Raw genomic sequence first — 23033 nt, forward strand, 5'->3', positions numbered from 1 at the left:
CCTGGGCTTGGGCTCTGCCCCCAGGCCAGCAGCAACAGGGTGAGAGGACATGGCCTTAACATCCATCAGGGAAGGTTTAAGTTGCACATCAGGAAGAATTTCCTCCCAGAAAGAGGGATTGGATATTGGAACGTGCTGCCCAGGGAGGCAGTGGAGTCGCCGTCCCTGGAGTGCCTAAGGGAAGACTGGCTGCAGCACTCAGTACCACGGTCTATTTGGCACGGTGATGTTCGCTCACAGGTTGGATCCGACGACCTCAGAGGTCTTTTCCAACCTAATTGATTCCCTAATTCTGCGATTCCCGCGACGGGCCCGGAACGGCGGCGAGGCGGAACGCGGCGCCGGGGGGGCGGCGGCGGCGGGGCCGCTTTTGCGGGCGCACGGCGAGGCCGGCCCGTCCCCTCCGGCTGGTCCGTCCCTCAAAGCGCCCCCCCTGCCGTGGCCATGCTGCCCTGGGCCCGAGCGCTGCGGGCCGCGGGGCTGCTCCGTCCGCCCGGGGCCGGACCCCGCACCGGGGCCGGACCCCGCACCGGGGGCGCCCGCCGAGCGCGCTGCGGGCCGGCACAGCGGCCGGAGGGACGCGGGGCTGCGCTGCCCGCGGGGCCCGACCTGCGGCATTTCCTGAGAGCAGCCGCGGGGGAGCCGCCCGAGCCGGGCCCTGCCCCCGGGGCCGCCAAAGGTCTGTGGGGCCGCGGGTCCGGGGCTCGTGGGGTCAGACTGCTGGCCCAGGCGCAGCCGTAACAAGCGGGGCAGACAGTGGTGCTCCGCCGCCAGACCGCCATGGAGGGAACGGGTTGTGTTGGAAGTTCTGGGGCCCTGAGGGGGTTTTGGGGCGAGAAGGAGTTTAGTCCTTGGCTCCCCAGTGGTGTGTGTGTGTCCCCCGCCGTGGAGCTGGACAGGGAGCACGTTGTGTGGCCCCTTTGTCATGGATCTGGGTAGGGAGCGGGCTCTGTGTGTGCCCCCCATGGAGCTGGGCAGGTTCGGGCTGCCCTGGCACTGCCCGCGGTGTGTGCTGGGCTGGCAGGGGGGCCGTGGCAGCGCCGGGGCTGTGGCTCCCTGGGGAGGGGGTGGTTTTCATGGCTCTGTAGCTCACTCAGGGCACGGGTGCTGTTGCAGACCTGGTGTGTTGCAGGGATGTGCTCTGAGCACGCAGGTTTCCCAGTGAGTCCCGTGTGGGCTGCAGCAAAGGCAGCTGCTTTCCCACCTCCCGCGGTGAGATTAAAGCTTTGTTCCTTTAGGGAAGGTCACAGAACAAGTTGTAGGTGGGAGCTGAGCAGGTTCCCGTGTCACTCTGCCTTTGTTGCAGTTTACCTGGAGACCTATGGCTGCCAGATGAATGTCAGTGACACGGAGATCGCCTGGACCATCCTGCAGAGGAATGGCTATGCCAGGACAAAGGAGCTGGAAGAGGTGAGGCAGCACCTTGGCAGCTCTCCTGGAGTGCAGGGCTGCAGGGGCCTCACACCTTGGCTGTGCCTGCAAGACCCAGGTTTTCTCTGGAGTGCAGTCCTGCAGGATGTTGTGATTTTTGAAGTCTGAGTTTTGTGGAGTGGAGGAAACTGCTGAACAAGTGTGGGAGAGAGCTGTGGGTTGTCTTTTTTCTTTAAACTGCTGTGCTTCCTCTCAGTTGGAGGGATTGGACACAACAGGGTCCTCCTGACTCATCTTTGAGTTTACTTCTATCATTTAGTGGAAGACTCTGCTTGTCTTCTGTTACTTTCTTGCACCTCTGTTGAAACCCACCATGTACTCAGGCAGCTCTTCTTCCCTGGTTTAAGGGAGTTTTATAGTCTGCCTCTTCACTTTACCCAGGCAGGGCATGAGAACTTACAGTTTCTTGTTTATAAAATTCTTCCTTTTTTTGGTGTTTTCACTTTAGGCAGATGTGGTTCTCCTTGTCACCTGTTCTGTGAGGTAAGGAAACTTTAGACAGCTTTTAAGGAATTACCATTTGAAACCCAAGACAATAAATGGATTGTGAATAAAGGAGTGTGCAGGTGTGGAACTTGCTATTTAGTTGAGGGTAGAGTTGGGCTGATGTTTCAAGTTACAACATTAGTTCTGCTGTGGTTTGCTTTTCTGTGTAGTGGAAAGCTGGGTGTGTAATCTCTGTGTATCTGCCATGGCAGTGAGAGACCTGCAATGTGCTTTAATGATGTTCTGTTTGCTCTTGAAGTGGGTGTCTGTGCTTCAGAAGTGTCAGAAATACTTCAGGGTCAATTTGATAGAAATGCAAAGGGAACTTTGCTTGGTGTTTTTGAATGCAGAAGATCCTGAATGCTCATTGTCACTTGCAGTGTAGCTCAGTGCAGTGGTTATGGCTCTTTTGCTCCCCAAGAGCTCAGTCTGTTGTTTGTGCAGTGCAGGTGCTCCCAAGCAAAGTGATAGCTGAGACAGAGCCAAAATCCCCACACCACAAATGGCACTTCACTTGCCATCAGATCCATCAGGTGGATGGTTCCCTCCCTTTAGCTGAGCTGTCCTCATGAAGCACTTCAGGCTGGGGCACCGTCCAGGTGTGGCAGTTGCACCAACCAGTTTTCCTGGCTGCCCAGGGAGAAGGCAGAGCAGGCCATCTGGAACCGGCTGCGGCACCTGACGGCGCTGAAGGCGCGGCGGCAGCGGGCGGGGGCGCGGCTGCGCATCGGCGTCCTGGGTACTGCCATGCTGCTGCCCCCACTGCCGTGGGCTGAAAGCAGCTGGGAAGGGGTGGGGGTGTCATGTGGGGCAGGCACGGCCTCATCAGGACCCTTCTCTTTGGCTGCAGGATGCATGGCTGAGAGGCTTAAGGAGGAGATTCTGCACAGGGAGAAGCTGGTCGATGTCGTGGCAGGCCCTGATGCCTATCGCGACCTTCCCCGCCTGCTGGCCGTGGCTGAGTCTGGCCAGCAAGCTGCCAATGTCCTGCTGTCCCTTGATGAGACTTACGCAGACATTCTGCCTGTCCAGACCAGTGCAGGTGGCACGACAGCGTTTGTGTGAGTACCTTTTCCCAGTGCTTGTTTCTGTGGCTCCAGTTTGGAATCTCCTGTGCAGAGTGTATGTGTGTCAGTGGCAGCGGCTGCCCGGGAGATGCACTGCCTGGCTGCACTCACTCTGGCAGCCCAGAGGCATGAATCTACCAGAGTGTGTGTTTTCTGCTGCTCACTGTTTGACTCAGTCATGGAGAGCCTGCCCTGAGCTCTGCCTGTTGTGGACTTCTGTCCCTTACCTTTGGGAATGCTGACTGTCTCAGCCTGATGCTGCACTGAGTGATTTCTGTCCCACTGACATCTGTACCTCTCTCATCCCTTGCCTTCTGTGATGCCCTGCCCCTGGTTCTGCTATTTATTCTTCTAATCCTCCACACATTGTAACTTTTGTTGGTTTTATTTCTGTTTGTTTAGTTTTCATAATAACATTCCCACACATGAAGTCAGACTCTGCTCAGTGTGGCCACAGCATAGGGAAGGGACAGTATTGCTCTCTGCAGGAGCAGGATGCAGAAGGACCTTTGATCACTGCCAGGCTGCAGTGGAAGTCTGTGCCTTGTTCTTTCCAGCTTTCTTGGGAATGTGCATGAAAAATCAGGAGGTGTTAGCTCAGGGCAAGCCAAAGGCAGAGTGGGTAGAGGGGGATGTGAAGGAAACTGCAGATCTGTGCTAAGAGATGGTCTGTGTGCAGAGCTGGCTGGAGGCAGCAGTGCTGGGCACAAAGCAGGGCAGGGTGCAACTTGGATGGTTCTTGCAGAGCAGGTGGGGTGTGACCTGTGCTTCACCTCTCAGGTCCATCATGCGGGGCTGTGACAACATGTGCACCTATTGCATCGTGCCCTTCACCCGAGGCCGAGAAAGGAGCCGCCCCATTGCATCCATCCTGCAGGAAGTGAGGATGCTCTCGGAGCAGGTGAGGCAGAGCCTCCTCCTGCCTGTCCCAGCCACAGGAGGAAGGGTGATTCTTGGTGGCAGTGTTTTCAGTGATACATTTAACCAGTGTCATAGCCTTTATCTCCAGAGATGAGGTTACCATGGGGTTCCACCACTGGTTTTTTGATTCCCCTTCTAATACTCCGTGACAGACAGGGAAAGGAAGACTTCCCTTGGAAAGTAAAACCATGGCTGTCCTTGCAGCTCATCCATCCTGCCCAGGTTGTATTTTTTCCTCTCGTTTATTTTGTAGGGAGTGAAAGAAGTGACTCTCTTGGGTCAGAATGTCAACAGCTACAGAGACATGTCTGAGGTGCAGTTTCAGTCGGTGGCTGCCCCCGGCCTCAGCCGTGGCTTTAGCACAGTCTACAAAGCCAAACTGGGAGGTTTGCGCTTCGCACACCTGCTGGACCAGGTCTCGAGGATTGATCCAGAAATGAGGATCCGTTTCACCTCTCCACACCCCAAAGATTTTCCTGATGAGGCAAGTGTAAAATAAACTCTTGGACCTCTGCTTGCAGGCAAAGAGGCAGATTTGACCTGGGAGGTGTGGGCTGTGCTGCCATCCCAAAGGGAGCATGGAATCCCAGGGTGGGAACATCAGCTCCTGGAAGGGGAATGTTGGGGCTAAAGCTGGCAGGTTTGCAGTTTGCTGGCTTTTACCCAAGTACTCTTGGGACCCTGGTATAGTTGAGCTGTCTGTGACATCTCCTGGTCACTTATCACAGGTTCTGCAGCTCATCCGAGAGCGACACAACATCTGCAAACAGCTGCACCTCCCAGCCCAGAGTGGGAGCACACGAGTGCTGGAGGCCATGCGGCGAGGGTGGGTCACCCTGCAGGGAGCCCTGGGCTCTGCCCTCTGGTTTGTGGTGCTGGTTTCTCCTCACCAACGTTAGAGCTTTCCAATGAGGAAATCCATATGCTGTTCATTTCAGATACACAAGAGAAGCGTATTTAGATCTTGTACACCACGTGCGTGACTCTGTTCCAGGTGGGTGTTCTTTGGCTTCATCTGAACTCAGCACAGCTGTATCTCACTGTCCTTTCCTAAGTGGAGCATTCATCTCTTCCATGAGGGAAGTGTACAGCTGTGTCTGTTACAGGGGTGAGCTTAAGCAGTGATTTCATCACTGGGTTCTGTGGGGAGACAGAGGAGGATCACCAGCAGACCATGTCCTTGCTGCGGGAAGTCCGCTACAACTTTGGCTTCCTGTTTGCCTACAGCATGAGACAGGTGAGTGCAGGACCTGGTGGAAGGGGCTGTTATCTCTGGGCATGTCATCAAACTACTCAGTGCTATTTCTCACAGTAACAGTTTTTAAAAAGCTATTGAAAATCAAATGCAAAGACTTGGTAGATCTTTTTTCTCACAGGCAGCACTTGCAGAGTGTGTGGTTCTGCAAGGGCTGTTGTGCCTGGGAGGCTTCCAACTCCTCTGTGAGAGTGCCAGGGTTGGTCACTGCTCAGTGACCTGGCTGTGCAGATGTTCCAGGGGGATTGCAGGGAAGCAGCTCTGTCTGCAGAGACTCAACTGCTGTGCATTATTTGCTCATGAGGAATGTGCTGATGGAGCTGGGCTGAAGCCCAGCTAGAGGGACTGTCACTTGAGTCTGGAGCAAAGTGGTGAATTTTCAGGAGGTCTTTCTATGAAAAGAGTGGATAGTTGATAAGTCCTCATTAGAATGCTCTCCAGAGTGTCTGCTGCTTATGGGGATGAGGACAGGAGGCTGGGAAACATAAGGATGTAAAAAAATATAGATCACATTTCAGCACATGGGACTAGAACTGGTAGAATCTGTTGCCTCTCCTTGTGGAGAGACAGGCACAGGCACATCCCACACAGGAGATGCAAAACTCTTTCACAGCCACTGATACTCACTGCCCTGCATCAAACCTTCTGCCTAAAAGTTGGTGCAAAAAGATGTGAGGAACTCACAGGCACGACTGGTGCTGAGCACGTGGAATAATTCCTGTGTGAATACAAACTGGAATGCATGGGAAGCTGTTGCTGGAAGAGCAGCAGAGCTGGCTGGGGTCAGACAGAGCTCTGAGCTCAGGATGGATGTTGAAGGCTGCACTGGCTTTGTGTTTTGCAGAAGACTCGGGCTCATCACCGGCTGCAGGACGATGTGCCCGCGGAGGTGAAGAAGCGGCGGCTGGAGGAGCTCATCGCTGCCTTCCGAGAGGAGGCCTCAAGGGCCAACACAGCGCTGGTGGGGCAGGACCAGCTGGTGCTGGTGGAGGGGGTGAGTGCCTGGAACCGAGTGGTCCTCTTCCTCTTCTGCTGGCCCTGAGACTGTGCACAGCAGTCACCACTTGTGCCTTCCCTTCTTACTTTCCCTATGTAGTCCCAGGACTCCCAAGACCATTTCTTCATCCTGAAGCAGACAGCCTGATTTTTGCAGAGCATTGAGCTGGGTGCAGAGGATGGGATCAGTTAGGGTTGTGTCTCTGGAAGCACAGGATTAGTGCTTTACTGTGTGAGTGTCACCCAGCAGCTGTGGCCACAGGGCTCTGTTCCAGAGGTTGCTTAATGGCATGGAATATGGGTTTAATACCGTCAATAGTTCTCAATTAATTCGTGAGGCAATAAAGCCCAGCAGTGAATCAGAGTGATTGCCATGCAGGTAATGTTCCCTGTCCTCCTTCCAGCCCAGCAAGCGCTCTGCCTCGGAGCTGTGTGGGAGGAATGACGGCAACATCAAGGTGATCTTCCCTGATGCCGAGCTGGAGGATGCTGCGGGCTGTGGGGCTCCAGGCAGAGCCCAGCCCGGGGACTACGTGCTGGTGAAGGTGACCTGCCTGCAGTGCTCATTTCCTTGCCTGGTGCTGTTCTCTAGAGCACCTGCTACCAGAAGAGCCTAAAATTAGAGTGGATTGTCCCCAGCCTTCCCATGCCTGAGGCCCTGTGCTGTTTCTTTCAGGTGACCTCTGCCAGCTCGCAGACCCTGAGGGGAGTTCCACTCTGCAGGACAACCCTGTCCCGTGCTGCTGCCTGTCACTGAGGGTCCCTTCTGCCAGTGGATGGAAGCAGCACATGTTCTCCAGGAAGACACAAGAAAGTGTTGTCAGGTGGAGATACGGTAGAAACAGGGAGATATGTGTATATTCAAACATATTTATGAAATAATAAAATACGTATATATTTCTGCTTTGACTACAACCTACCCCTCCTAAATGTGTGCAAGTTCATGGGCAAAAGGGATGGAAGGTGTGTGTGACCTTGCCAAACCACAGGTACTGTGAGACTGTATTTTGACTTGCTGTGAGGCCTGAGCCACCCTCAGAGTGCTGCAGGTCCTGACTGTCATCACGTCTTCTTAGACAGCCCAGCCTGAGAGATGGATGTGCAGAGCAGGTCCTTCCTTACAAGCTCAGCTGAATTGAGGAGCTGCAAAAGCTGGTGGTGCCTAGAAAATACAGCTTCAGGTAGCTGCTGGAGAATGGCAGGACTACTGCCAAAGGGGACAGAGAACTGAAAGAACAGGAGAAGATTGATGACTTCTTTTCAGATATTGGGAAAATGCTTGGAAAGGGCAGGCAGGAACCTGTGCCATGCTCCCGTGTTGGAATGTCACGCTGGACTGTGGGGTATATAGTGGTGTTCACTGTGCACCAGTGAATCTGTTGTGTCTGAGGCTGAGGGAATGCAGCCTTGCCCTGGTGTTGGGGAGGACTGGATCTGGGCTAGAGAGGATTTCCTTGTCTCCAGGCCTGCGGGTGCATGAGGAGAGCTGCCTGCCAGCCAAGGGTCATCTCTGGTCTCTTAAGACTTGGGGTGGAGCTCTGTAATCCAAACATCCCTTTGCTCACTAAAGAAGTGGTTGTAGTGATTTAAATGGCCAGTAAGTTCTTTTAAGTGCATCTGACAGTTCCTTGTTTTCATCAGCCTGCAGCTGACCCTGACTGCACTGTGTCACATTCCAGCCTGCTCTGCAAAATTCAAACAAGGACCTGTGACCTGCACTTGTGAGTAAACTGGCACGTGAGAAAGGATCACGCCTTTTCATATATATAATCATGTCACTGAAAGAAATTCTTGTAAAAGGTTCTATGCAGTGACCAGTTTTGAAGGACCAGCTGGGAACAGCAGTCTTGACATGAATTTGCAGAATTTTTAAATAAACATGAAAGGGTTTTTCTCGAAGGCCTTTTCTCCTGCTCAGCTCTTTCTGGGCTATAATTGCATCTCTTTGAAAACAGCATGATTCACTGCATATTCATTAGACTTCAAGAAACAAATACATTTTGCTTATTATCTCAGTGCTGAGTCCCTTGTAGAAATGAATCTGCACAGTCAGCACGGTCTGTGTGGGCTCTGAGGTGCTCACGATCACATGGAGCTGGTCTGTCTTCTTGCCTGGACCTCTGCTGCCCACTGAGGGTGAGCCTTTGGCCTGGGAGGTTTTTCAGGAAGAGGCAGGAGTTTGGGTTGAAATCCTATAGGAAGCAGCAGGATGTATAAGCATCATTCCCTCAGAAGTGACCCCTGCTGAAGCCAATGCATGCATGGCTAATTAACCCCACCGGATAGTTGTCCAGCTTAACTCTTTTCAGCTCATGTTTGCCAGGCATTTTGGGACAATGGCCCAAGCCAGTGCCCCTGGAAAGGACTGACACCGTTCCCTGTTCATTTTGACCTTCTCCACACAAGCTCCTGTTCCAAGTGGGAAATGCAGATCACGGTGTGCCCTCCCCATCCCACTGTGAGGCCAGCTGTGGCCCTTTTACAATCATTATTTTAAGAGCGGGAGACTAATGAGGAGGAGAGCTGGGTTTTACATTTTGATGAGGAGGTGATAATGCTCAGTGCACAGCCTCCCCTGGGAGCCATAGCACTCACCATTTGCTTTGCCTCCTTAGTTTTTATAGGCCTCGGGAATGAAGACTGAGGTTTTAAGGCAGCAAAGCATCCATTAGGAAGTGCTTACGGTGACCTTGGAGGCTGAGTCAGTCCTTTGGCACTGCCTGAAAGCAGGAGTATGTTGGGATTTTTGGGACTGGAGGTGGGACGCGGTTTCTGTTTCTCTTGTCAGATTTGCTCCCTGAATCTGGCTGTTGGGAAAGCTGAGCTTGCACCTCGTGCTCATTCTTGGATGTTTCTGTTCCCAAGGGATGAGAGCCCTGAACTCCCTCAGACCTCACATTTGCCATGGTGGTGATGTTCACCTGTGCCTTCTGCAGGTGGAAGTGTTGCCCTCCCAGCCGGTCATGCCCTGGTTACACCTGTGGGCAAACACCTAACGAGGGATTTGGCAGATCAGGTTTCCCAGCACAGACCTGAAGTGCTGGGATGACATTTACTTTCCAAGCAGCCGTTCCCCAAGGCATCTCCTGACACTGGGATTTCATAACTTGCAGCCTGTGCTTTTCTTTATGCTGGCAGGGTGTGTGAGCGAGGCTGGACATCACCCTCACACACAAATAGCTTCACCTGACAGAAAGGTCACTGTCAGGGAGAACAAGAGCCTGTTTGTGCCCTGGAGCCCCATCAGAGAACAAACCTGTTTGTGCTCAGGTCTTGGCTGTGCTCGGGGAGCTGAGCCACAGATGGCAGCAGGCACTCACAGCCTGTGTGCACTGCTCACACCGGCATTTATTTGCCCAAGGACAGTCTCTAAATCAATGCCCATCATTGCCTACATGCCCAACCTTGTTCCTTCCTCTAAGGCTCTTGAAGCAGCTTGGGCAGAGCAGTCTGGCTTTTCCCAGCATCAGAGCTGGCCAGGGTGTGTCCCGTCCTTCCCCAGAACCCCTGGAGCTCTGCAGTCTGTTTTCCCTCTGCATGTCCTGGTGATGGAGGGCAGGGTGGGTGTTTGCCCTCATGGCAGCCTGTGAGCACAGTTTGCTTTAGGTCAGCTGGACTCTTGCTCTGCTGAAACGATGGCAGGTGACAAGGCATTGCCTCTGAGCAGTGCCAGCAGCCTGCCAGGCTGCTCCAGGGGATGCTTCCTCCCCTTCTCTCATGGGTTTTCACTTCAGAAGACAGGCCCCATGTGCCTGCCAGCCCATTCCCCCAGGCCTCCTCCCTCTCTCTGTACCAAGACTGCTGTGGACTGGGGTTCCAGGGAGGTTTCCATCAGTGGCTTGTCATCACCATTTCTGAAGCCAGCTCTTTGCACAGAGCTTAGGGATTTAATGCAACATTAAGAGCTTTCAAAACTGTTTTTCACTTCTAGAATGAGTTCTATCTTCAGTTTGCTCCATTCTGGAACTGGCAGCAGTTGGGTTCCAGCAGGACAGGTACAGCTACTCCTACAGGCTCCTCTGCAGCCAAAAGCAAACTCTGTGCTGTGCTGGAAATGCAACAAGCTCTCCATTGCCACTGCCTGTCGTCTTCCCTGGGCTCCCTCCATGTCTCTGCACCTTCCTGGAGCACTGCTGGCCTGTGACCTGCATGGCAATGACAGAGGCACTGGTGGTGAGTGGCAGCTCTGAGTTCTCAGGGTTTGTGAATTCAGAGGGTATCTTGCAGTCTGTCACAGGCTCTGCTACTCTCTGGGGCCTGGAAGTCCTGCAGCTTTCCCTCCTCCCTTGTGAGCAATTTATTTCCTTTACTGACAGCTAACTATTGACTTCTCATTCTCCTGAAGATGAGATGTCTTGTCTCATCAGGTTTAAATTAGTTTTATCTTTAGCCTTTCCTATTAATAAGCTCTCATCGTGGTGTCATTACTTGATATCTATTTTCTGATGTTTTTCATTAATGGCTCTCTATCTTCCAGATATTTTTTCAAGTATTTTTTCCCTGCTGCTGAGTTATTTAACAGGCACAGATCAGAGACATGAAGATGGTTTGATGCTGGTCAGAGACAGGGTAGAATGCCCCAGTGACTGCTGGGTGTGCAGGGCAGTGCTCTGGGGCCGTGGTGGGGCTGCACTCGGGCTGTCAGTGCACTCCCTCCCTGTCTCCTGCATCCCCACAATCCCAGGCTGAGCTCTGACACGCCTGGGGCTCTCAAGAGCACAAGTCAATAGAGTAATTAAAATGCCTCTCCTGAGGCAAAGGTGTTGCAATTCCTTTGGACAGCTGTATCTGTGAAAAACAGAGGGCTGCTTTCCATGCTCTGTGTGCCTGGCAGGGGCTCTTCCTCAGGAGCAGAACTTCCGCTAGGAATGTGAAAGGGAATTATTTTGCATTATTTCAAGGGGGCCCCTGACCAGGATCCCTGTTCCTGCTGGGTCAGAGCCACCTTCCCTGGCAGCCGGACTGGGGGAGCCGTCACTGCCACCAGGAGCGTGGGGCAGGCAGTGCTGCCAGCACGGGAACCAGCAGGGTGGCCAGCCTGGCTGAGTGCCTTTGGCTGTGGGGGTTTTCTCATTGTGTCTTCTACAGTATCAGTGTTGAAATCACCCAAATATCCTCAGTCTTGGTAAGACCAGGGGTATTTGTTCATTGGAGTTCATTCCCAGGAGTCACTTGCACGGGGCAGGTCTGGGTGAGGAGGGACACGGGGTCAGGTTGGCCGTGTGGGCAGAGGATTAATGTAGGACCCAACCTTGTTGCCCTGCATTTATTTCTCACATTAAAGAGGAGAAAGGTGCCCAAGTCCTGGAGAGCAAACACAGGGATGACAACAGCCTGATGCACAGTGGCACATCTAATAGAGCTGTCAGGGTGCTCAGGGACACTGCTGGGTGTTGTGTCTGCTCCCTGCAGAGCCAGGTCACAGCGGGGAGCCCTCGCTGGCCCCGGCTGTGTCTCACATGTGGGAAGTGCAGAGTGGCTGCAGGAGCAGCGATTTGCAGCAGTGCCTCCAGCACAGGGTTGAGGGTGATTAATATTCAGTGCACTGCTGTGAAAACCAACAGCCAGACAGGACTGTCCTCTCCCCTTCCTGCAACTATGAGGACAGTGAGGAGAATGTCTGGAGCACGGCAACAGAAACAAGATTCTCTTTTGGTCAGGCTGATACAGGATTTTGAGGCTAAACAAGGTGCTTCATTCTCTTTGGGTTATTTAGTGTCTTTTAATCTGTTTCTTCTGCTTTTTTATGTCATCTTTCTGTTATTTAATTACCAGGAAGTTTAAAAAAGAATAGTAGGAGGCTTTGGTTGAAGCTATGAGAACCAAACAGGAGGCATTTCCAAAATCAATTTCTGTTTAAAAAAAGGAAAATGTTCTGACATATCATGAAAAAAAGATTCTTCCCATCATTTCTTATCAAAAATCCAGTGAAAAGTCCTTTTACTGTTGGTGGGAAAGCTTTCCCCATCCCATGCTCAGCTGCCAGCACAACAGAATGGCAGGAGCAGTGGCACCATTGGCAGCACCCTGGGATGCTCTGGGCAGTGGACAAGTGCCCTGGGACATGGGGAATGAAACTCCCACAGCTGGTGGCACCCTCAGTGTTCATCCTGCCCAGCCACTGCCCCTCACCTGGCATCTGCCCTGCCTGGGGATGGTTCCTCCATCCCCCTGGGTCTCCTGCCTCTCCATTTTGGGTGGAGGAGCTTGGAATAGGCTCAGACCAGCCAATCCTGTGTCCTTCCAGTGCTGGGCTGATCTGGGACTGGGTGCTCATAAAGCAGCTGACAAGAGAAAAGTGGAGCCCCAGGCAGAGCTGAGGCCACTGTTTGCCTTCAGGGCTTTGGTTCTGCACTGACCTGGGCCAAGGCAAACCCTGGCTGGCAGCCCCAACCCTTGGGTTGTTGTTCTGTTGTGCAACCGGGTGGGTGCTGCAAAGTGAACCCTGTGGGCAAACACAGCTTGGAGTGCTGTGGGCAGGAGAGCTGGCACCAGTCAGAGCTGTGCTTGGATGGGGGTCTGCCCCAGGTCCCTGCAATGCCCTTCCACCAGCAACCACCACACAGGATGGGCAACATGTCCCAGCCACTGCAGGGGAACCCAGTGAGGTTAAAGGAACATTTGGGTGCTCCTGGCCCCAGGAAAAACCCATCTGTGCCCTTGCAGCCAGGGCTTGCAGAGATCTGGGGTGTTCCAAAGTTACCTGTCCTGGCACACTGGGGCCAGGTGGTGCCAGCAGCAGCAGCATCCCCTGTGGCACCATTTTCTATTAGAATTGGTGGGTCAGACCAGTGTGGGTGCTGCCACTGGCTCTGTGGGGCTCCTGGTGACTGGTGGCCCCCCACCTCTCACTCTCCAACAGCAGAGGTAGGACCCAGCCCAAAGACACCACAGCACCTGGAAGGGCTTGGGGTTTGGCATTTTGTCTCTAAGGTTACTGAGGGAACATTTACACATCTCTTTGCAATCATTCACAGTCAGTGAACCTGGGATAGGAGCTGGCACGTTCCTTCATCCTCCTCCTTCTGTTTCCTTAGGAACTGGAAACTGAAGGTACCCAACAAGGCGTTACGGAATCAATAGCTTGGTCCAAGGCACTGCCACCCATCCTGTCCTCACCCTGACAGCCATCAAAGGGCACCCAGCATCTGCTCTGTGCTCAGGACCAGAGGGAATGGCATGAATGGCAGAGGCACAGAAGGGTGTTGGTCCTGCCAACCAGGGATGCCCAGAAGGGCCAGTGTGGGTGCTGTGCCAGTGGATGTGGCTCAGGAATCTGGCCCTGGCCCCAGCACCTCTGGCCATGCAGCCATTCTCTTCAAGGCTGTGGCACAGCCAGCCCCAGGATGAGGTTTGATGCCACTGCAGCTGGGAGTGAGCTCCTGTGCCTGAGAATTTGCAGGCTACTGCCACCTGCTCACCCCGGGGTCCTGGGGGTCCCAGCCCCAGCCTGACAGGGAACTGGCTCAGTGGGGCACCAGGGATGTGTTTGTTCATGTCAAACAGCTCCCAGCTCTCTGGCAACAGGCAGGAGCAGGAACAGGCACTGAAAGAACCAGCAGCTCAGGGACAGGGGCAGAATAAATCTGCATAAATACAAATGAGGGGAATATTTATTTCCCTCACTGACCACATTTCTGTAGCTACTTTAAGCTGTGAGAGGGGAGCTCCAGCAGCCTGGGCAGGGCTTGGGCTCGACTCAGTCCTGGCTCTGGGGCTGGAGCCCCCTGCGATTCCCCACCTTCCCAGCAGACTCACCTATTCAATATTCCTCACATGTGAGTTACTCCTGTTGCTGATGGGAGAGATAAATAACAAAACCCTTACAAATGCAAAAATCCTTTGGCAGTTTGGAAAGGAACCAAGTCACGTGCTGAATGCAGATGAAGAAAAATCCTTTTTATTGTAAGGAGTAACAGAAGGGTGTGAATCTGCCTCAAATTTGCCTCACCCACAATGCAGCACATCCAAATCCTCTCGGAGATTACAAGGCAGGATAGTGTTCACTCTGATCAGTTCAAAGCGTCACTGTTTGGGAACAAAACGACTGAGTGTGCACCTGGATTAGACTGGGGGCCTTTTTGCCTCTTGAAATCACTGGAAACAGCAAAATTCCCTTTTGAAATGGTAAGCTAATCAAGAAGCAGGAGGAGCTCAAAGACAAAGCATTTACAGCTCCTCGGGCTCGTTCCTTTTCTCCCTTCCCTTCTCAGGGTTTTGAGGTAGTTGGTGAAAACTCATGAAATTCCTGAGGGGTGGCTGTGAGAGGACCAAACCCCTGCCTTCAGCCCAGCTGTCTTCATCCAGCACCTGGAATATCCCCTCTGTGCTGCACTACCACCTGGCCCAAACCCCAGCCCCAGAAAAACTGGGGTGGGTATGTGGAAGAAATGGGGTCGGGGTGGTCCCTTCCTCAGTGAGTCCCATAACGAGGGCCTGTGGCTGTGACAGCCCAGAGAGCAGAGAGGCAAGTCCTGGTGCTCCTGCCCCTGTAGTCACAGTGTCATCAACATGGGTAACCACTGACACAGCCAACTACCAACATGGGTAACCACTGGCACAGCCAACTACCAACATGGGTAACCACTGACACAGCCAACTACCAACACGGGTAACCACTGACACAGCCAACTACCAACATGGGTAACCACTGGCACAGCCAACTACCAACATGGGTAACCACTGACACAGCCAACTACCAACACGGGTAACCACTGACACAGCCAACTACCAACACGGGTAACCACTGACACAGATAACCCTGGGCTGGACAGAGACAACAAAGTCTGAGAAGTCTGAAGTGTAGAGCAGAATAAAAAGTGTTTTCTTGGTGGGGTTTCTCCGTTTTCATGTCTATTTCTATGTATCAAGTCATCTTCCTCCCTTCCCTCCTCCTTGGGAATCACCTGTGGGGGCACCTGCAGGGATGAGGTTTTAGTCCTGTGCTCTCCCTGTCACCTCCTGTTTCCAAGCAACAGGGACAGGACTCATCTCACCCAGCCCAGGCCCTGGTACAACAGGCAGCAAAACTCTGAGCCAGGTCCCCAGGCAGAAAATCCTCCTTACCCCACGTGCTTCCAGACGTGCAGCTATGGATTGCTCCCGGGATTGACATACGTGGCTGGGGGAGAGACACCCAGGTCAGTGCATTCCCATCTCCAGGCCCCCCGAGCCCCCCTGGCTGCCCCCACTGCTGATCTGGGCTTGGTGGAGCCTGACGTGCCAGGGGCCTGAGAGCCCCTGGCTTTATGGGCAGAGATGATTTAGTGCCCTGAGGAATATGGCTCTGGAGAAGCTGGGATGGCTTCCAACTCTTCCTTCCCTCCCCTGTATATTAACTTTCCATGCATATGAAGCTGAAAGCTCTTCCAATCACCTCTGCAAATATTAATTAATCCTCACAGCATCCTGAGTACCATTATTCACTCCTATTAAGCAAATATTATTAAATCCTTTTATAAGAGGTGAAGTGACTTTTCTAGGGCTGTGCAGGGCATAAGTAGGAGCGCACAGACTTTGTCTGTACTGGAGCCACTGCTGCACAATGGCAAAGCTGCTCACACCTGAGCTGGGGGATGTCTCTGGGGATCAGGTACTCCAACCACCCTCAGCACCACTGTGCCTTGTGGGGTACAAGCTCTCTGTGGCACCAGCACCCTGGAGCTCTGGCTGCACCTCAGAACCATAAGGACTCCCTTTCCACTCTTGGCCACCACCCAGGATGTTGTCCCCCTCTCAGCTGCCCTGTTTTGGCTCACAGACACCAGTGGGGATTTCCACAGTGGCACTGGAGACAGACTCACTCTGAAGAAGCCAGTCAATGAAGGTGCTTGGGAATGGGGAATTCTGCAAAGAACAAGGACACGTTAGAGTGTGTGAATGTGGAGGGAAGGCAGCAATGCAGGGACATGGGATGGGACAAGGGATGGGACAAATGATGGGGCACAGGATGGGGCATGGCTGTACCTGCAGATCCAGCTCCACAAAATGCCCGGACTTCACCGGCAGTTTGGAGAGGGCAGAGAAGATTTTCCCCAGGAGCCCAAAAGAGACGACACCTGTGGACAGGGAGAGGGGATCAGGGCTGGGCAGAGCCAGCTGTGGGTCCCAAAGCCTGTCAGAGCCCTCTGCCTGCATCTTCTGGCTGAGAAAACATCATCCTGCCCAGCGAGGAGTAAACCCCTCATCCTTCCTGTGGGTCTCAAACCTCCCGGGGCTCAGAGGTTCCCATGAAAGCTGCTGCCCAGGAGCTCCCAGGAAAATGCTGGAAGCAAATGGGGGCACCTCTGCCTGCAATTGAGTCTGTATGAGATTTGTTGTGAAGAGACATGTGGAGGGGAAACCCCACCAGTCCTGCAGGGCTGCACCTGGGGGTCCTGGCAGAGCCTCTTCTTGGCAGCAGCTTGAGTGAGAAAAACACCCGTGAGGAGAACAGGACAGTGGTGTCTGGCAGTGACCAAGAGCCAGGACTGTGCCACCCACAGGGGCTTTGCTGGTGGAGCAGAGCTGCTCCTGCTCCATGCAGAGAGACTCCTGCTCCCACAGCTCCAGCTCTCCTGGGGACACCCACTGCCCAGGGAGGTGGCTGGACATGCAGGAAACCAAGTTCACTCAAACTTAATACAGAAAAGAATATTTAATCACTTACGGTTGAGGAATTGTAGCTTAATGTTGATGATGCCGACCCAGAAGTTCACTAATGGGCAGAGCTGCAATGGCAACAAGTGGCACAGCCTTGGTGAGAACACTGTGGGTGCAGCAGCTCATTCCCCAGCACAGCTTGAGTTCCACAGATTTAAAGCAGGATGGAACAATCAGCTCCTCCCCAAGCATAGTTCATCCATGGATAAAGATCCATATGACTTGCTCAGTCCCCTTCTCAAAACAATACAGGTTCTACTGAACATGATGAGAGATTCTCTATCAGGCCTCTTTGCTCTGAGCTGCTCTGTCACTTCTGCTCACCCCTCCCCAGAGAGCAGCTGAGTACAAATTGCCTCATGACATCACATGATGGAATTGAAATTACTCCTAACAAATAAATTCCAACTGTAAGCAAGATCAAGGAATTTTGTATATATATTGTGTGTTTATATTGTCCCTTCCCATGGGAGGGATTGGAATAACTGATCTTTAAGGTCCTCTCCAACCCAAACCATTCTGTGGTGGGGGGTATGTGTGTGTAAATCTGCCAGACAGGAGCACTGACTGCAGCTGAAATGCACATTCACAGCAAGAAAACTTTCACTCACCAGCGAAGGCACAAGGGGCTTAAGGCTGGAGTTCAGCAAGTTGCTCACCAGGGTGGTGAGGACGCTGGGGAGGGAAGGGGCAGACAAAATTACAAGAGTCGTTGTCAAAACCGAGGACTTGACAGCAAGACAAAACAGCTCCTCTGTGCAGCTGTGGAGGAGCCTTCCTTGTCTTCTCTCCTCTGATGTTAAAAGATGCTGCAAGCCCACAGCTCCCCCAGGCTTCAGCAGGAACTGCAGATGGTCAGGACTTTGTTTTCTGACTCCCCAGATCTGGTTGTTATGGTGTCAATCCGTGCCTGGGTTTAAGACTGAAGTTTTGTCCCCCTGCAAACTTGCAGGAGCTCATCCACACACTCACCCCCCCCTCAGGTTGACTCTGAAGCCTCCAAGCAGGTTGTTGCAATCCTTAACTGCCAGCTTGAGGTCACCAGGAGTGTCCTGGGTCAGGGCAATGTGTGACGTGAGGTTTGTTTCTACTGAGGATCCACTCAGTATGTTAAAAATCCTGGAAGAAAGGGAAGGAGCACGTGGGGTTATGGAGGAAACAGAAGCAGCAGGAGAGAGCAGTGCCTGTGCTGCAGCTGCAAGCACAGGCTTGGCTGGGGCAGTGCTTTAGTCTTGGGCCTTCTGTCAGGCTCCTGGTCCTATAGCACATCATGGAATCATTAAGATTGGAAAACACCTCTACTAAGATCATCAAGTCCAACTGTCAATCTCTCACCACCATCATGTTCACCACTAAACCGTGTCCTCAAGTGCCATATCCTCAAGTGTTTTTGAACACTTCCAATAGCACCTTTGGGGTGAGGACAGCTGGAAAGGTCTGAAGGGAGAGGGAGCAGCACAGCCAGGAGCTTTCCTCACCAGCCCCTTGCTCAGTATTTGGGGATGTTTCTCCAGCACTCAGGAGTGTCCCATCCTTCCCAGTGCCCTCAGGCCGCTGTGGCCTCACTCTCCAGCCCTGCTCACCCTGGCAAGCGGAACACCAGCTTCGAGTACATGTTCAGCACAATCTCGGTGCCACGAAGGACCTTCCATGACACTCGGACGCTCTCGAGGTTCAGAACCTTCAGCCTGGGGGCCAACACCAAAGGAAACCCATCAGCAGAAGCAGACCCTGCAGTTCCATCTATTCTTGCTCATCATTTGACCTGTTACCCACGTGGATATTCCCAAGTAAAAGTGAAGGTGGGGAAGGACCAATCCCTGCTCCAAGAAAAGCCAATCTCAAAGCAGGGTCAGGTTTCTCAGGGCTGTGTCCTACTAGGTCTCAACCATCTCTGAGGGTGGAGATTCCCCCACTTCCCAGGCTGCCCATCACGGTGTCACAGCACTCCCATGGGGAAGACTTTTCCCATTTCTGGTTGGAATTTCCCCTGCCACAGATCCTCATGTGAGCCATGAGCCCAGGACTGGTGATTTGTATGACAGGGAGTGTCTGATCCCCTGGGCACTACTGGTCACCCTGCAGTGACCCCCACCATGGGGCTTCTGACTCACCAGGCATAACGTGTCTTCTGAGAGGTTCCACCACCCTGCAGGACTCCTGGATCCAGAAATCCTCCTGCTTCCCCCAGAAGACCATCAAGACCAAGGAGACTTCCATTGCCTAAGAGACCTCCTTTTCCAAGCAGGCCTGTGCCAAGCAGACCTTGATCTCCAAGAAGGCTGTTATTGCCAAGAAGGCCATTGCCAAGGCCATTGCCAAGGAGACCATTGTTGAGGAGACCATTGCCAAGTCCTTCCCCACCAAGGATGCCTGTGCCGAGCCCTTCACCAAGGATGCCTGTGTCAAGGCCTTTCCCACCAAGGATACCTGTTCCAAGGCCTTCCCCACCAAGGATGCCTGTGCCAAGCAGACCACTGCTGCCAGGTTGTCCTCCTGCAACAGTCAGAACTCTGTTAGTGTCCTGGCCATCACTGCCCAGGAAACCCTCCTTTCCCAAGCACACCCATGCCGAGCAGACTTTCCTCACCTAGGAGGCCTGTGCCAAGGACCCCAGATCTGCTGGGTTCATTTCCTGCTTCAAGGGGACCTCCACTTTCTGCTCCACTTGTACTTCCTTTGCCCAGGAGGCCAGTGCCAAGCAGCCCACCTTCACCAAGAGCACCTGTGCCAAGCAATCCACCTTTTCCGCTGGTGAGACCAGTACCAAGCAGACCTGCACCAAGGGAGTCCCAGTTACTAATTGGACTTCCACTGTTGGAAAGATTTCATTGACAAGAGAGGTTGGTCATGATAGGCTGTTCTGGTAATGAAGTCTCACAGGGACCCCTGGGCATCCTTGGACAAAGTTGGGCTCCCCAGAGAGATGAGCCTGCCAGGAGGCAGCTCCCTGATGAGAAGTGGGACATGCCATGAGCCCAGAATAGCACAGGACTGTGCCACAAACCTCCTCTGGAAACACAGAAAATCTCTGAACTCACCACCTATGGCTTGCTTTGGGTTCAGCAGATTGAGGAGGCTGTGAGAGCTGGGCAGAAGGCCCCCAAAAATGATGACAAACAAGAAGAATCCCATCTCCTGACCCAGCACCTGTGGAAAGACCCACATCAGCCCAAGCACCAGTTCCAGCACATGTGTATCGGCAGCCTGGGTACTGGTACAGCTCCTCCACATGTCCTGGGGTGATGGGGGAGGCTCCCCCTGGACACACCATCCCCTCCATCCCCAGGGGATCAGCCCAGACCTGCAGCATGCTTTGCCCACCCAGAAAATTTGAACCACTTCTGGTTACAGGAATTAGCTGGTGCCTGGTGCCACGGTGCTCCTGAGCCATCAGTGTCTCCATGCCCAGCTGGGCTCCTGCACTGCAGAGCTGGGAACCTGATACTGCAGGGAAGCAAAAGGGCCATTTTAAGAGAGGAAGAGGGATGGAGATGAAGCAGGAGGACCTTGTACTGAGAGAGACAGATGACTTCCCACTGCTCCGAAGTGGCCCTGAAAGCAGAGCTGTCCCAGGGGCACTGCCGGATAAAAAATGACGAGTGTCTCAGTCGTGTCCTTCTGCCCACTGTGAAGAGCACCCTGCATTACTAAAGCTCCAAGCACAGCCACAATCAGACTCACTTTCCCGTGGGCAGATTGTTTGTTTTTCTCATCTTGCTTCACTCAGGCTGTGAAAAGAGCCCATTTTCCCCATGTTTGATCTGCCCTGAGCCAAAAGAATGCACCTTCAAGGACCTCCTGTTCCTGCCCAAACTCAGCTTCTCGGGATGGCAATGCAGGCTGGGGAGTATTTGTTTATGCACAGAAAGGTGTTTGCAAAGAAATGAGAAGAGGCCCCTGCTGCAGCACTGCCATGGATCCTGTCCCAGACAGACACTCCAGCTCGTCCCTCCTGAGAAAAACGGTGTACAAGGTGCAGATTGCAGAGGTTCAGCACTGAGAAATAACATTATTTAGGTCAGAGTGAACAACTTCTTTATCTCTTCCAGATACTTTAAAAAAATCCCTCTATGACAGTTCTCGGCACAATTAAATTAGACTTTAATTCACTCGACTGTCTTTTACATTTTCCCTTTGATCAGCACGTAATGATGCACAGCTCCTGTAGCCACGATTATTGAACAGGGGAGAGAAGGAGAGAGGCTCGAGCAGCTTCTATTGAAAATCATGTCAAATAAAATCAGTGGGATTTGTTGGAGGGGCTCTGCAAGACGTGTGCAGCATTGCAAAAGGGTGCCAAAGTGGATGTCAGGGCTCTTAGAGGAGGTCTCAGAGAGAATACGTGACCAAAGAGGCAGCTATCTCTGCGGTTAGTAACAATATCTACCAGGGTGCTGCTCCTTGGTCACACACATTTCAGTGAGCTGAGCATCTTGTACATGCAAAAGGCACGTCTGGCTTTGCAGATAAACACTTATTTTACACCAGCTGAGATGAGGTCTGGAAAGCTGAAAATTGCTCTGAATTCTGGTCACCAAGATCATGAAAAAATTCCCAGTCCTTTCTGCCAGCTTAGTCATTATCACAAACTTAACAACAACAGGAATAAAGGTAGAGTTTAACAAGGAAGAGCTCTGCTAGCTTTAAAAATTAATTTTCATAAATGATTAAATGCTGCTACAGAAATCAAAGGAAAACATCATTAAAATTCCTACAAGCCAGGTTAGACTGTGCTGTAGGTTGTCTGATGGAGCCAGCACGGTGGCTACGGTCCTTCAGTGCCACTTACCTGGACCTTTTGATGTCACAGTGGAGCTGCCCACAGTCACAGCTGCTGGCAGTGGCTTTTATATACTCAAGCTGAGGAATGAGGAAAGCCAGGGGAAGGATGGAGCAAGGACAGTTCCTCTTTGCTGGCTGTGAAGTGTGACCCCTGCAGCAGCCTGGCCCCAAACGCTGCACATGCAGTGCTGGGCCATGGCACTCAGCCATCCCAGCAGCTCCCCCCTTCACCCTGGGCTGGGTGCAGTGCCCACGGGCTCTCCAGTAAAGCTGCCACGCTGCTCCCCAAGCTCATTCCCTCCTGCACCCTGTGCATGCTGTGCTGGGACTGAGGGGGCAGCCGGGCAACCCCCTGCCACCCCCGGGTGGTGGGCAGGGGTTCATGTCCCTGGGCAGGGGTTCATGTCCTTGGGCAGCGGTTCATGTCCCTGGGCAGGGGTTCCTGTCCCTGGGCAGGCAATGCTCTGGGTCAGGCCCGATCCAGCCCAGTGCTATGTGGCTCCTCAATGTGACCATGGCTCTGGCAGGGACATGGGCTGTGGCTTAAGTGGCTGTTGCTGCTCACAGATACACAGGTTCCCTCTTGATTTGCTCCCCCAGAATGGCCCAGAGCAGAGCAGGATTGTGCTGGCACATGCCAGCCCCCAACAGCAAACCCCCAACCCCACTGCAATTCCCCAGCAAGGACAGTCATGAAGACCAGGAGTGTCATGGGTTTGGGGACAGTGTCTGGCTTTCCCAGTGGATAATCCCTCAGGCCTCCAGCCACTTGCCCAATGACAGTCTGGAATCACAGTGAAAGGAAACACACATTAAAATGTTTGCAATATTTGCCTTTATGGTTAACTTGATATTCCCTCAGTGTGCAATGGCTGCATGCATGGCCTCACCAAGTCAGGCCCCATGACACTTCCTTCTCCAGAAGTTCATGAAACCCAAACCCCGCTGCGCTCTCCCATGACAATGGTGAGAGCAGGGCATGGAGCTGGGACCTCTGCCAGCTTTCAGAGCCCCTTGCTCGGGTGTACATGTCCCAAGGTGACCTTCTTAAACCCAAGGGAAATACCCCAACCTTGTGCATAGATGGAAAAAGATGCAGGACTCACGTTCACATGCACCTCAAGGAACTGGCCAGTTACCAGGGGAAGGCTGGAGATTCCATTAGCCCATAACACTGGGAACAGCCAGCACTTGAGCAGACCCCTCATTGGGAAGGAGGGAGAAGCTTCTCCCAGGCTCATGGAGACATGGCATGTGTCCCCCACTAATCCCAAGACACCAGGTATGTGGGTGCAGCAGCCCTGGGACAGTGGCTGTGCTCCCACTCTGAGCACCAGAAATGCCATGGGGAGCTGCACTGTAGCTTTTCAGACCCATCACTCCTTCCAGAACAGGTTTTTTCCCAACTTACCAGATTAGGGAGAAGTCTGTTCAGGACACTTGCCAATAAA

General features: G+C 53.0%; 2 protein-coding genes across 3 annotated transcripts; one reads left to right on the top strand and one right to left on the bottom strand.

The window, feature by feature from the left end:
* The first annotated feature begins 425 nt into the window (after positions 1 to 425).
* On the top strand, positions 426 to 7075 carry CDK5RAP1 (CDK5RAP1 mitochondrial tRNA methylthiotransferase). 2 transcript variants are annotated; one of them, XM_071573073.1, is made up of 13 exons: positions 426 to 679; positions 1307 to 1410; positions 1880 to 1914; positions 2556 to 2656; positions 2768 to 2978; positions 3765 to 3885; positions 4159 to 4389; positions 4634 to 4731; positions 4844 to 4899; positions 5012 to 5142; positions 6005 to 6154; positions 6561 to 6701; positions 6833 to 7075. In XM_071573073.1, exons 1-13 carry the CDS (start codon positions 445 to 447, stop codon positions 6911 to 6913), a joined length of 1695 nt encoding a protein of 564 aa, XP_071429174.1. In that variant the 5' UTR covers positions 426 to 444; the 3' UTR covers positions 6914 to 7075. The 2 variants fall into 2 exon arrangements, with proteins under 2 accessions (XP_071429174.1, XP_071429175.1); XM_071573074.1 differs by lacking the exons at positions 1307 to 1410; positions 1880 to 1914; positions 2556 to 2656.
* A 7057-nt stretch (positions 7076 to 14132) lies between these two features.
* On the bottom strand, positions 14133 to 21604 carry LOC139680535 (BPI fold-containing family B member 4-like). Its single transcript, XM_071573228.1, has 12 exons — positions 21590 to 21604; positions 19839 to 19947; positions 19388 to 19573; positions 18912 to 19293; positions 18381 to 18485; positions 17770 to 17916; positions 17409 to 17472; positions 16805 to 16865; positions 16123 to 16214; positions 15960 to 16002; positions 15223 to 15277; positions 14133 to 14184 (listed from the first exon to the last, which is right to left on the bottom strand). The coding sequence occupies exons 2-11, from the start codon at positions 19930 to 19932 to the stop codon at positions 15246 to 15248; spliced, it is 1206 nt and encodes a 401-aa protein (XP_071429329.1). The 5' UTR covers positions 19933 to 19947; positions 21590 to 21604; the 3' UTR covers positions 14133 to 14184; positions 15223 to 15245.
* Positions 21605 to 23033: the final 1429 nt, after the last annotated feature.

Source organism: Pithys albifrons, chromosome 18, assembly GCF_047495875.1.
Source record: "Pithys albifrons albifrons isolate INPA30051 chromosome 18, PitAlb_v1, whole genome shotgun sequence".
NCBI classification, from domain to species: Eukaryota; Metazoa; Chordata; class Aves; order Passeriformes; family Thamnophilidae; genus Pithys; species Pithys albifrons.

Bases quoted from the DNA above. Each gene is read 5' to 3' on its own strand.
- CDK5RAP1 (XM_071573073.1), top strand. From the start codon at position 445: ATGCTGCCCTGGGCCCGAGCGCTGCGGGCCGCGGGGCTGCTCCGTCCG. The intron at 2,979-3,764 runs GTGAGTACCTTT...TTCACCTCTCAG, and splicing joins GGTGGCACGACAGCGTTTGT to GTCCATCATGCGGGGCTGTG. The intron at 4,732-4,843 runs GTGGGTCACCCT...TGTTCATTTCAG, and splicing joins CTGGAGGCCATGCGGCGAGG to ATACACAAGAGAAGCGTATT.
- LOC139680535 (XM_071573228.1), bottom strand. From the start codon at position 19,932: ATGGGATTCTTCTTGTTTGTCATCATTTTTGGGGGCCTTCTGCCCAGC. The intron at 19,294-19,387 runs GTGAGGAAAGTC...TGACTGTTGCAG, and splicing joins CCTTGGCACAGGCCTCCTAG to GAGGACAACCTGGCAGCAGT. The intron at 16,215-16,804 runs GTAAGTGATTAA...CCCTGTCCACAG, and splicing joins TAAGCTACAATTCCTCAACC to GTGTCGTCTCTTTTGGGCTC.